Genomic DNA, 13,216 nt, shown 5'->3' with positions numbered 1-13,216 from the left:
GTTAATGAGAGGGAAAGGCACAACAAAGCTATATATTGACTGCGAGCCTAGAAAGCACAATCCACTTTCACTTGTAATAGATGCTCCTGCCGTCATGATAATGGGAGGAGAGAAATGATGCAGGTAGCAAACCTAAGCTAGCATTTAGTGAGCTACCCAATATATCCATATTAGAGCAGCAGGAATTGCACAAAAGTTTCCATTAGCGTGTGAGCAAATACTGGGCTTGTGCTGAGCCCCACTATCACAAGACTATAACAGATATACAGACTATATCAGCCAGGACTGTCTTTCCTTTCTTTGCAGAGACAGCAACCACAGTCTACAGTCTAGACCACATACTCTGGGACAGACATCCTCCTAAAACAGCAAGTTAATATACCCCAAATCCCACTACTACAACATTGCTGCTTTTGCTGCTTCCTGGATTTACTGTGTTGCAACACCAGCAGATAACATGACTGTGGGGAGAGAGACATTTTCATCTTTAGCGCTGGATAGAGATTAAGCTATGGAGAAGTGGGAGGCAGGTTAAATAGAACTGCATTAATGATAACAGAAGCTGCCCTGCCATCACACTCCTATAATGCAGCGTGCTTGTGGATTAAGCCAAAGAGTCCATCCAAGCCTGCTGTGCAGGTAACTGTACATCAGCAATGATTTCATATCTAAATCCTATCTATTTCTTGATGTTGCTGCCGAAATTTTCTACAAAATGGTGGTGCTGAGCCTTTAATGCTGCTTGCTTGGTGTGAATTCAGTGTTTAGCACCTAAAGTCACCCCGCTTAGTGCCAACCAGAAATTTTTGTTTGCCAATTGAAGGAGGTGGAGAAGGAAATGAGGAATCAAGTATGAGAAAATAAATGTTATATGGTGAATGAATCATACAGGAGCTGATATTTTGAAGTATGGGCTGGGAAAGGGTGCATGAGGAGGAGGAAAAGAAAGTTCTACCTTTGGAGCAATTGCTATCAACAAAAAGAGAGCAGGTTTGCTAGAGGAATCTGCAAAAGAGTAAAGATGGTTGGAAAAGACAAGCAAATGTAGGAAGCAGGCTGCAAGAAAAGTGATGGTTTAAGTAAGAGGAGGAGCAAAGGTAAGAAGAGTGGGTAGAGCATTGGGATGAATGGGATGGGAATAACTGTCAGACACTCTCAGGGCAGATCTCAGAATTGAGGAAGGGGAATATTCACCTCTCTCCAAGAACAAAAATGTTGGGTGCCATACATTTGGCATAAGGAGAGAGTGAAGGTGGATGAGAGGGAAGGGAATCCAGAGAGGAGAAAAAATGAAAGAAAAAAAAAAAAGGTAATTTTGACTCTTGGACCCTAAGGAAATGTCTGTAAAGTCTGTGAGTGCAGAAAGAAAGAGGTTATAATGAAGTAACGGAGTAGAGGAGACCAGATCTCTAGGGCACATACCATAGCCTGGGTCCAGGCTTGCCAGGAGAGACAGCATTCAGCTCTGCTTTGGAGTTGAGAACAAGCTGGAAGAGCAGAAGACTGGATATGACAGTATAAGTGGGTCTACGAGCAAACTAAAGCTGCAGGTTTATGGTAGAGGAGATGTAGGTAGGAAAGGGTGAATGAAGCTGTCACTTCTACAAATCATGCATGCAGAAAGTTTGCTGTTCCTCCTCTTCAGGTCTTGGTTTCGGTTGATGCTGTACAGTGTGACAATACTGTCAGCCATTCCTTCTGACATGTGGCAGAGATACCACACTGGCTTAGATGGGACCTGAACTGCTGGAGAGTAAAGAGGCTGTCACAGTAATGATTCTGCTCCAGTGCTTTTGGTTCCTGAATCCTCAAAATATCAAGAGAAGCAGGAAGAAAAGGTACCCAGGACAGCTTAGTGCCTTACCTTCCTTAAAATGAAGTGATGTGCAGTTTTAAACCTATACATATAAAAAAGAAAAACATAACCTCAGTGTGAGTCATTATAAGATTCCAGTTTATGAACAGAAAGATCTGAAAATTTTTCTTACCATTCCTTTTCTTACAAGTGTATCTCAAGATCTCTGCAGCTCTTATTTCTAATAAAGAAGTTCACTTCTGAGTGCCAGCTATAAGTCAGTGAGAGGCTATAAAGCATCTTGTACCTCCAACCAGGCAGCTAATTCACTTGAAAGATTCTGCTAATGTTATAAATCTGGAATGGAAGGCTCAAGTGAGTTGTGAATATCAGCGAATCAAACTACTGTCTGTAAGCTGGCTCCTACTCCCTTCTAAATTCACGCTCAGGGATGGACGTGAAAAGCCAGAAGAGGCAGCAAGTGAACTCAAGGCTGAAAAATTTAATTAGCAGGTGAAATGGAGCCAAAGAGATAGGATGGTGGAAAATTAGTTAACCAACAGGTGAAGATTCTAGTGATCGTACTGCTTTTTGAAAGACTAAAAGCATGTCAGATCAAATTTATATTGTATAGCAGGAACCCCCAGAACCCCTCCAGGACTATGTTTGGCCCAGAAAGTACACTGCTATACCACTATAGGAGACTGGCTCTGCCTAGCACTACACAGATCCATTATAGGAAATGAAAAATGCAAAAGGAAGGAGCTGGGCAGCTCTGGGGAGGAAGGAGAGAACTTTTCTTGGAGGTAATCAACAATTGTGGCCAGACAGGTATGTGCTGAGATCATTCCTGTTCTCAATTTGAGTTTTACAGTGGCTTATAGGTGAAGTTGATCATCTCTGTGCAAAAGATATAAAGAAAACATATGCTGAAAGCTGTGGTCTATGCTCCGGATGGCATTTATTGTGTTAGGGGTTGCAACTCAGCGCATTTTACCATTCACTTCTTTTGCAGCTATCCAGCACTTCCCTAATGATTAGCATTCATTCAAGTTATGGTTAATAAGCCTTCAAACGACTATTTTTTGAAGCATGGGACAAAGAATACTTTACAGGTTTTAGTGAGGCTATATTTCTGGGATATTACTGTGCTCCATATACATGATGTGCTCAGTGTGGTGCCAGCAGTACTGCTGAAGCCTGCCAGCTATTGTCCCTCGGGTCTTACACCCTACTTCCTCGCAATGGATCAGCTACCACATTCACACTGCATGAAATCTCCTGAGTTGCTTGGTTGGCTGCACGAACTCAGCTGTGGTATACATCACACAGAAAGTTCAATCATATAATCTTAATGATCCCGTCTTGTCTTGAAATGTGCAATGACTTGGTAAAGGAATAAAACATATCAGGCATCAAAGTTAGATACGTTTCCTAAATAAAGAATAGGTTGTCACTTTATGGTTTTAAAACCTAAGGCAGAATAACCTCCCATAGGGATAGCAGGGCCCTCTCATATTTCTATTATGCTGGTTTCCAGGTGTTGTCACAGTTAGGATTTCATACTTTAACCCAAGAACCTAGAGTGTAAATATCAGTCAATATAATGAGATTAAGGCAAAAATGAAAAGGCAGCACATGCTACGTGTCTCTGGGTTCATATCCAAATTCATATCTGCCAAACCTGCCTTGACTCAAGAAAAACACAAAAGCTGCCTGGGCGACTCAGAAGTCCTTAGAAGTCCTAACTGAACACAGCTGGTCTTCTCTATGAAAGGCAGGTGGCTTCTCTTTGCATAAAATGCTTTTCCTGAAGACAAAATGAAACAATTGTTGGCAGATTTCACTGAAGTACAGAGAAAGCCGATGATGCTTAAGTAGATGGAAGTGCATGTTGCTGATGAAGTACCTTTAATCCTGCAGTTTGTCTGGAATCCAAACCTCTGTCAGGAAGAAAAGATTATGGAAAGGCTCATAACCCAAGGCAGCTACAAAGCAGATTGGTATGGTGCAAGTCTAGGAAGGGGTGCCAAAGGAAAGGGTTATGTGGTCCATGGCATGGACTTCAATATCTGGGGAGATCATTATGAGCAGGAAAGTCTCCAAAGAACAAATGGCATTCAGACACAGTTTAAATGAAAAATATAAAGGCCAAGCACTCTGTTGCCATTTGTGACTTTGAAAGTTTCCCTAAGTTTGCATTATCAATTAAAAAGAAAGAGAGAGGTTAGTACAGAAAATGAATGCAAGAAAACATTTGGTACAAAAACTGGATGAAAAGAGACAATATTGGATGCAAATATTCTGAGACTGAACTTTAACTTGTAGTCTTCCCTTAGCCTGCTAGAAGGAGATGGACTCCCAGTTGCACCCCTTTGGCTTCCATCAGAGAGAAGCAAGATTTTGCTCTCACCAGGGCTCCTCATCAGGAGCGTCTCATCAGGAGGGCTTCCCAAGAGCTCAAGAAACTGAGAACGGGTGAGAACACAAGAGCAGAGGGGAAATAGAAAACACTTTGATTAACAGACAGAAGCAGCACAGAGAACAAAAGCATTCAGATTTGGGAGAAGGAGAGAAGAAAGCAAAGGAGCTGTTCCAGAATCACCTGCTTCTGGTTTGCTATCAGACCAAGATCTGCTGGCTAATTTTCAGAAACCCAGTGAAGTTTCCATTTCAAAACCTAAGTCAAACAAGAACTTTGTTTTGAAAGCACAACCCACGTAAGCAAAACACTACGCAACATAGACAGCCAGGCTGGAAGATCCTGGGTCAAAAATTGAACCTCCTCAGCCACTCTTTTTAAAAAGGGATGCTGATAACTAAAACCCTCTGATAGCTAAGCATGCTGAGAAGAGCCTTCACTACAAGAGCACTGTGCTTTGGGCCCACTTTTTGCAGATGGTTTGTGGAGCACAGGAAGGAGAGAGATTAGCACGCTTGCAGCAGGTAAGAGAGACTTTGTTAGGGATATGTTCAATGTGGCACCCACTGCACTCTGGACAGATGGAAGGGGGCTTAGCTAGACTAGGAAAGGAGAAACTCATTTGAGAATCATACTGCTACACATTATTTCACTGTTCTTAATCTATGCCGGATCTAGGCTATTACAGAAAATTAAAACCTAAATACATTTCCAGTCACAGCTCAAGCTACTTGCCTTTAGTAGAAAAGGTATTTAATTTCCTGATTTAAATTTCATCATCTTTTTCTCTTACAAGCTTAGAATACTCAACCACCAGAAACACTATCTGCTTTTTAATTATGGGGATGAAAACATCTTTTTGCTTCTTAGCAAAGCATGAGGTAATTTTCTTAATGTTGATAAGTTTCTCATTGACTTGGAATCTTTATTATATGGCTGAGGTAACTGACAGCAATCCACTTTCTATGGATTGGTATTGAGTCAACTTGAGCCAATTCAGCTATTTGAAATGCACAGCATAAATGCATCATTTAATATATTATTTCAAATTATGTTTTTTATTATCTACTAAACTGCTTTTGTTGTTTGAGCAATAAATGTACTCATAAAATTTAAGATACTGACATGATATTTTTTCTCTCCATGTTCAGTTATAAATTTAAAAATTGCTTTAAAATAAAAATATTTCCCCACTTAGAAGAGAGAGCTTTCTAACAAAAATCATCCGCCTGTAAACTCCCTATGAAACATGTTCTCAGATTTCCTTGTAATATTAATCCTGCAGAGGGAATTCAGATGTCCTGTTGATAAAAAAATAGCAGATCTACAATGACAACTAAGTGATGATCTTCTTTAAGTCTTTTCTAACCAACCTGATTTGAGACGATTTCGAAGTGTGTTTCCAGTTTTAAATATCTTTATCTACCATTTATATACCATTATATACCACCACATAGCATTGACACTCCGAATTAATTCAAAACAAAACAGAGGGATCCACACTGCATTTCTACCTCTGGTGTGACATGCAGAGTCAGTTAGGAACAATCACATGAGCTGATCATACAATCATAACATCATTGTGGTTGGAAAAAACCCCTAAGATCATCTTGTCCAACCATCCACCCACCCCCACTATGCCCACTACTCATGCCCCTTGTCTTCAGCTGCCCCATCAGTAAAGGGATCCATGATGGCAAAGGTCTTAGCAATCGTTGGTTGAAAGACCAGTGTACAAAGGAAAAGGAATTGAAAACAGTGATTCTGTCTTTTTAAAAAATCTTTACATGAAGTCAGCATAATTCTTGTTGCACAACTGGAATTTGCAGTGAAACACAGACAGACTGGTATCTTACGAGTGACTCATGATTCACACAGGTTCTCCATACATGCCTTATATTTCTGGCTGTCCAGAAGCACCGTTTTTCATGTTTTGCTCCATTTTTGAAAACATAGGTGCTGTTTATAGCCGTATACACGTATGCATTCACATATAATTCATATCTTTAGAATCTCAATCATTTGCCATTTGCCAGACTATTGTATCAGTGTATTACCATTTAAATACAGGTGATACTAAATATTGCAGCTCTTGAGCTGTGAGTGTAGCAGTCTTAGGGCAACAAATGCACACACAGCAATATTAGCTGATCTGAAATGCACACATTTATAGATATACACACATACTCACAAGGGATACAGTCTCCCTTGTGAGTATGTGTGTATACAGTCTCTTTCCTACTATCAGGAAGTCTTTATACAACTATTGAGTAAAACAGTGTTGATTGATTAAGCTATTCTAATTTACATTAATAACAAGTACTGTACAACAGCTTTCACCTAACTTAGCAACTCACAAGAGGAAAGTTCAGCTACTCCCTGATTTATATCTCTCGCATCCAATTATAGATCAAAACACCTAAAATTCCCTCTTCCCAGCCCTTTATTCCACTGTAATTCATCATGCCATATCTTAAAATAAACACTTACAAAGCGTAACACAGCATATGAAGGCTCCCATTAATTATCAGTATCCACCACGTGACTGCCTACAGATCTGCAAGATTTCCTTCAGGAATATCTCATCACAAAACATTTAAAGTGCTCCAAGACCTAAAAAGAGAGCAGTGGTGTAGGTAGGAGGAGCACACCCCCTAAGTGCTGACCACTTCTGGTGGTATCCTACCAGCAGAGGTTTACACAGATCCCCTTTCCCTTGCTCTCCTTTTCCCAGGTCTTGCAGCCAGCTCTTACCTCAATGGTGTACTGCTCAAAAATCCGGAGCTGAAGAAAGATATCTAGTTTAATCTTCCTCTCATGGAAGAGCTCTTCCATCTGTACCTGGGCCTCGTCCAGCTGCTGAAGTACAGATTCGATGTGGCTGATGGAGCTGTTGTGTGGGGTCTTATTGTTGGAAACAGCAGAGTCCCTGTGGCAAGGCAGAGAGCATGGTTAAAGCTGTGCTTCAAGGCAGGCAAAAGAGCAAGAAGTATACACTTGTGATCTGTATGCCACTGAGAAGTGAGCCCAGGACAAAGGGCTGAGGCAAGGGAAGGTGTATGCAACACTCCTCTCTTCTACTCTTGAAACTGTGTGGCTCCTGAGCTCTGCAAATAGCTTGAACAAGGGGATTGTCCTTTCTTGTGTTGGGATGCTGTGACCTGACACACTTCTGAGGGGTTGGAGGGGCAGAGAGGGGGGAGAATGGCACATCCACCTCAACAGCTCTCTTAAGGAGCCTGGCTGGCAATCCCATTCAGTCCCAGAGAGAGTGACCTGCTCCAGCCTACACTCTGCCCAGAGGCACCAAGCTGAGCTGTTATTGAGCCCCCTGGGCCCTTAAGTGTTAATTTTGTGCATTTGCTTCAGTTAGGTTAATAGAATCAGAATTACCAGCATCTTAGACTAAGGAGATAGAGATACCTTGATTTCCTCTGGGTTACTTCGTGTTGCAATAGAAATTTTGCTCTGCAAAAACTCCATGGTACAATGGTGTCCTTCAGCTGTATTTCCACTAAGGTAAGGAAAATGAGCGTGCCTGTGAGAGGTCGGACAGTGCTCCCAGTACATTCCCCATAAATAGGGAAGAGGAGGGAGCAAGCCCTTTAACTGGTGGGCTGGGTACCAAGGGGCAGTTTGCTGTACCTGATATGTATCCTTGAATATACCACTGAAGGTCCCCCAACATTAACAAGTACCAGAAAGAAAAGTCTGAAGCCAGACTTGGCTTTGATAGTTCAGCAAACCCAAGATTGAGATGCAATGAATTTCTCCGTTCAACCTGCTCAAAGTCATGTGATGGCACCTGCATATTCAAACCAAACCACCTGAAAGCCCCATGAGATACTCTACCAGTGCACAGGTCTTTCCAACAGTGTAATAGGATGGCGTGGATAAGCCAGCAGGCCTTACCATCACCACTTATCATCAGTCTACATTTTTGCCACAGTGGTGAACCTGGGGCAAATCCACTAGCACATATTGTATATAAAACTGTACAGGGAACAATATTGGAGGCCAAACCAAAGATCAGGTGATATTGCCAGGTCACCATGTTGTCCAATGGAGCCCAAATGCAGCTGGGGCTGGAAAGTGAAAGTACCCATGAAGTCTGCCCATTGTCAAACAGCGTTAGTGTTCCTAATTTTTTAAGTTTCTATTTCCCATTTCTGGGTTGCATTTTCCTTCTATAAACACCTAGCAAAATGAGTAATTGTCTCCAGAAATCGCACAAAATGATTGTGCTTTGCTCTTTGCTCTTAGCACATTACCATCATGTAGTGTCAGATCAAAACAACACGCAATCAACTTAAACTTAATTGAACATTGTCAGCAAGAGTAATTGAGAAAATGAACAAGCTTTTGCCTGAACATCTGAAGCCTAAGAATACAATTAAAAATGCAGAATGCTAATAACTAATTAGTTATTTGCTCTTTCTATGTGCTTCTGCTCTTCTTCTTCAAATGCTTTCTACTTGACACAATGAAGATCAGATGCTCCAATATTATTCTAAAGCATGAAGTTGCAACTCCTCTTGCCTATAAGAGAATATTACACCAGTGTTACTCTCCTCAGATCTTGCAGTCTCTGCCCCACTCTGTCAGTCTTGTGTTTTCACCTCCTTGGTGACCACAGTCTGCCTCCACCTTTGAGCTGTACACAGAAGGGATGGATGAAGATAACAAGGAGAGATTTTAAAACTGCAGTTTAATGCAAGGCCACATTCAATCTCCAGTCAGCACCTGTCTTCTATAAAAGGACAAGAAGTAAGCCTTCATTCAAATGCAGAATTATTACTATTCATATAATACCTAAATGACTCAATGAATTATTCAAGGATGGCAGATATTAGATCTCACATGGGATCTAAACACACACTTGGTTTTACAAATTCTTTTTCCTCAAGTATTTTACTTTTCAAACCAAACCACATGTGCATTTCAGTGGCTGATGCAATACAAAAAAATGAGATGTAATAATCTGGTATTTTTCCATAATCTCTCAGATAAGGTCTTGAGATCCCTATATAGTCCTGTTTGAGAAAGACTTCCTTCTGGAAAAATAAATTTCTGAGATTGGATGCCTCCATCACAAGATTTATTGTTCTGACTGGTAATAAGAAATCCTGGGAAAGAATTTATGAAAGATACTCAGTATTCTTCGAAAGGATATAAATTAGGGTTCAAAAAAATACAAAATAAACTTTGGGCAACATGCAAGCAGGGTTTGTTCATTGCTGTTAAATTTGTTCAGAAGGAGCACTGTGCTCCTGAAATCACTTTGAGCACTTCATCTGGGAGAAAGCACAGTGAAATGTTCCCATTATCAAAACCCCATATGCTGAGCTACCATAAGAAAAACAAGATCCGTAACTCTTCCCTGCCTTATTGTTACCCCTAAAGTTCCTGTTCATTCACATCTCACTGTGGCAAGTCACTGTCCTGACTTTTGCAGATGTGCAGAACTATTGGCCTCAGCAGCACTTCTGGAAATGCAGTTCAGAAGATCTTTTTGTGTTGACTTCTGAGAATGGTGCTCATCTCAGAACAATAATAAAGAGTGAGAAAAGTGGTTTCACATTATCTACAGTGATACGAGTGCTGTATTTCATTTTCTTCATTGTTGTAGTGTTTGCAATCTCCAACAGCTCTTCACAGCAGGTACTGGATGACCCACACACTGAAATGCAATGCTGTGTTAAGGGAAGACTGCAGCAATTCCCATTTTTTCTCCTTTCTTTTATCTGTGCGTTCTTTACTTTTGCCAGCAGCCACAAAAACTGAGAGGGCACATGCATAGGTGGTTTCATGTTTTCTCATGTAGTCCATGTAGGGGTCACATTGGAGGCCCCACTGTTAGATGCTTGGATTAGAGACCACCTTGACTAGACAGCTCTGCAAATCACTGTATGCATGCAGGGCTTCCTGATTTCTGACAGCAGTTGTGTGTTTCCCTCTGTTTTTGGTCTTAACTCGATCAGAAGCAGAGAAGCACTCTGGACAAAGATGTTTTTCCTGCTTCACCTTGCTCACTGCTCAGAGTACAAGCCAGGTCCCAACAACATCATTTCTTGGCTAAATACTTGAGTCTCAAAACCTGTGTTGGCATTTCACAATATTTAAGTATGATGCCAGTTCCAAAACAGTCTCAAAACTCAGACCATTCTTGCTTTTCAATGACTGAAGCTAAAAACTTAAATACTGAAATAGGTGATCTCAGACATACCTTATTCACCCTGGAAAGTCAGCAGAGCATCATGCATGACCTTGCAGCCACTACAGCAGCCTTTCTCCAACAAATGCTGTTCATACTGATGCTCTGCTGACTTTCCAGCCCCAAACATCACCCTGATCACTGCAGAACTCCACATTCTGCTTTCCCTTTGACTCAGGTGCTGGCAAAAACCTTTAGGCCAATCTTCTTCGATACAGGCACTTTCTGCAATCTCAAAACTCCACCTGATGGGCTTTACACAGGTTCCTTTTCATGGTCTTCTCCACATATGTTCATGCTGGAATGCTATACCAATAGGTGGGAGAAGCAACAAGAGAATATTTTCGTTCAACATTTCACCACCATTGCTATTATCTCTCAGAGGTGCCTTAAACTTTGCAAGAAAGTCATGCATATCTTTGGTAAACCTGGTATGGGCAGCCATATGTATGTTCTCTTTAGCCCCCTCCATCTGGCAGCATATTAAGTACAGCATATTTCCTTTCTACTATTTCATCAGCAAAGATTCATGGATCTTTGCATCTCGTTCTTCCCCTGATCCTTGCTTTCCAACCCTGGTCTCAGGAAGCAAAACAACTCTTTTTTCTCGTTCTGCTCTGTGACATTCAGCAAGATGAGGCATTTACACAGTCTGCTTCTCCTTGTGGAGAGTCTGGAGGAAAGCTCAGCCCATGGTTGTAGTACAAGAGCTCCTGCAGGGCTCCTAAGGGCTCCACCAGCTCATTTCATTACCCAGGTTGCAATAGGCACCTCTGCCTTTTCCTGTCATGGCTCAGCATTTCTTGTGTTAGATCCAAAGGCGTCAGTCTGGGGAAGCTGAGACATGAGATTGACAGCCATGAGTCTAATGCATAAGACTCATTGCATTTGGTGCAGGATATATGTTCTGTATGTACACAGAGTATAGACATTATGTAGAGGTAGATGAGGGCAATCTATGACAATATAAAGATCTTAAGAACAAAAGATTTCATGGTTTGGGGCTTAGAAATGTCATAAGAGGCAGGAAAACTCCACTGCTGCTATGAACTTAGAGCCATAGAAAATCACTATGAATGAGAACAAGTGAGGGAGCCGACAGAAACACAAATTGGGATAGGCTTCCTATGCTCCCTGAAAACATGAGTTCTACTACAGATACAGACTGAGAAAGCAAAAAGCTCCAACTTTCCTGAATCAGTCACTTTGTGTATTTCAAATCAGGTAAACAAGCTGCTTTAATTCATAATGCAAGCAGAGCTGGCAGGAAGGACCCTCCCTGACAGTATGAACAAACCCCACATGGACAAAGATAAATAGAAGGGTGCTGCATGCTAAACGAGAGAGCGAATACTGTTAGACATGCATGTGTTTTATTTAGAGGAATACACTTCTCTTATACCAGAACTAACCACATAAATCACAAGGCCCCAGCTCATAGCCATTTCACAATCTTCCATAAATATCCACTAAAAATATTCACCTGAAACGCATTTGTTTCAATTCACTTTGCTGTGCCTATAAATAATCTCCCTGTCAAGCAGCAGCCCACGCTGATGCACAGACTACTCTAATCAGTCCACACAAATCACTCAGTGCAATTTCAATACATTACTCAAAGAAATTGAAGAATAATAAATAAGCAAGGAATGAATAAACTCTCCCTATTAATCCTAAACCTACATTTATGCACATCTAAACCGCAGCATGTGGCAGATTTCTCACCACCTGTCCTCCAGGTGGGTGCTTACCTGAGCTGTTGGATTAGATCTTCCCCTTCCTTAATAACATTGAGGGTAGCGTCCAAGGTGGCTGTTTGCTGCTGCTGAAACTGCTTGATAAGCTCCTGAACCGCATCCACAGAGTCAGCACAGACATCCTCTAAGAGCTCCTTCTGCAGATCTTCCATCCATGTCCACAGCTGGGAAGGAGGGGAGGGAAATATAAATCAGAGAGGATTGAGATTTAACCCTCTAATTCCAGATCAGAAAGCATTAACTAGGGCTGCATATTTCACAAGGAAACCGATCAGAAGTTTTCTAAGATAAAAAGATTAATAGATTCTATTTGGTGCAAACGCATTTTAAGCAATGAAGTAAATTAAATATAATATCAGGGTGTGTTTTTTTTTTCCCCAAAAAAATGAATATATGACTCAGTCCTGTGTGTGACAACTAATCTAATGCTATTCTTCTTATTAACTCTTTCCACAAGTAATAAATTACAGCATCCTGCAGCTGTGATAGCCTAACCCTTTCAGGAGCTGTGTGCCATCAGCTCCTATTAATTTCACATTCAGTTGAAGCCTGTTGCAGGACCAAGACCTAAAATATTTGTTATGTCTGCATGGTACTGACTGAAGTATAACTATACTTGCTCAGCTACGCCTTCCCAGGCACAAGGATATGTATTCTGTTTTATTTTGTTTTCTCTTCCCTTCCCCTCCAAATGTAGTTCAGACTCTGCTCTTTGAGTTTTGGAAAGCCAAGGCATAGGAGACAGCAATTTCACCCACAGATCCGTTCATTCTAAACAGCCTTCACTAGCAATTTCAAAACAACAACAAAAAATCATTTGAGTAAGTGCTTAGCTGAGAATTTCCAGCCAGTTGTTCATCAGAAATGGGGGCAGAGGCAGGCAAGCCCCAGCCTCCTGTTGGCTGTGAAGCCTCAAGGCGAGTGGAGGTTTCCCCTTTAAGCCTGCTCTGAAAATGAGTGTAAAATTGCACCAACTGAGCAGGCAATCTGCCAGCAAATCCTAATGACTCCACCAGAGTGATATTTTC

The 13,216-nt window shown here is 41.3% G+C and overlaps 1 protein-coding gene across 7 annotated transcripts in view; it reads right to left on the bottom strand.

Annotated features, from left to right (window-relative positions):
- Window positions 1–13,216, bottom strand: part of KALRN (kalirin RhoGEF kinase) — a 447,237-nt gene that overhangs the window by 151,061 nt on the left and 282,960 nt on the right. For all 7 annotated transcript variants that reach the window (XM_042827277.1, XM_042827280.1, XM_042827273.1 and 4 more), the window contains 2 exons: window positions 12,183–12,352; window positions 6,972–7,146 (listed from right to left, as the gene is read on the bottom strand). In XM_042827277.1, the coding sequence (XP_042683211.1) occupies window positions 6,972–7,146; window positions 12,183–12,352 (345 nt within the window). The remainder of the gene's footprint in view (window positions 1–6,971; window positions 7,147–12,182; window positions 12,353–13,216) is intronic.

The sequence above is a fragment of the Centrocercus urophasianus genome, unplaced genomic scaffold (genome assembly GCF_019232065.1).
Source record: "Centrocercus urophasianus isolate 14NV4802_14NV808 unplaced genomic scaffold, USGS_Curo_1.0 seq_28, whole genome shotgun sequence".
Classification (NCBI taxonomy): Eukaryota; Metazoa; Chordata; class Aves; order Galliformes; family Phasianidae; genus Centrocercus; species Centrocercus urophasianus.
This window is presented reverse-complemented; position numbering and strand designations above follow the sequence as displayed.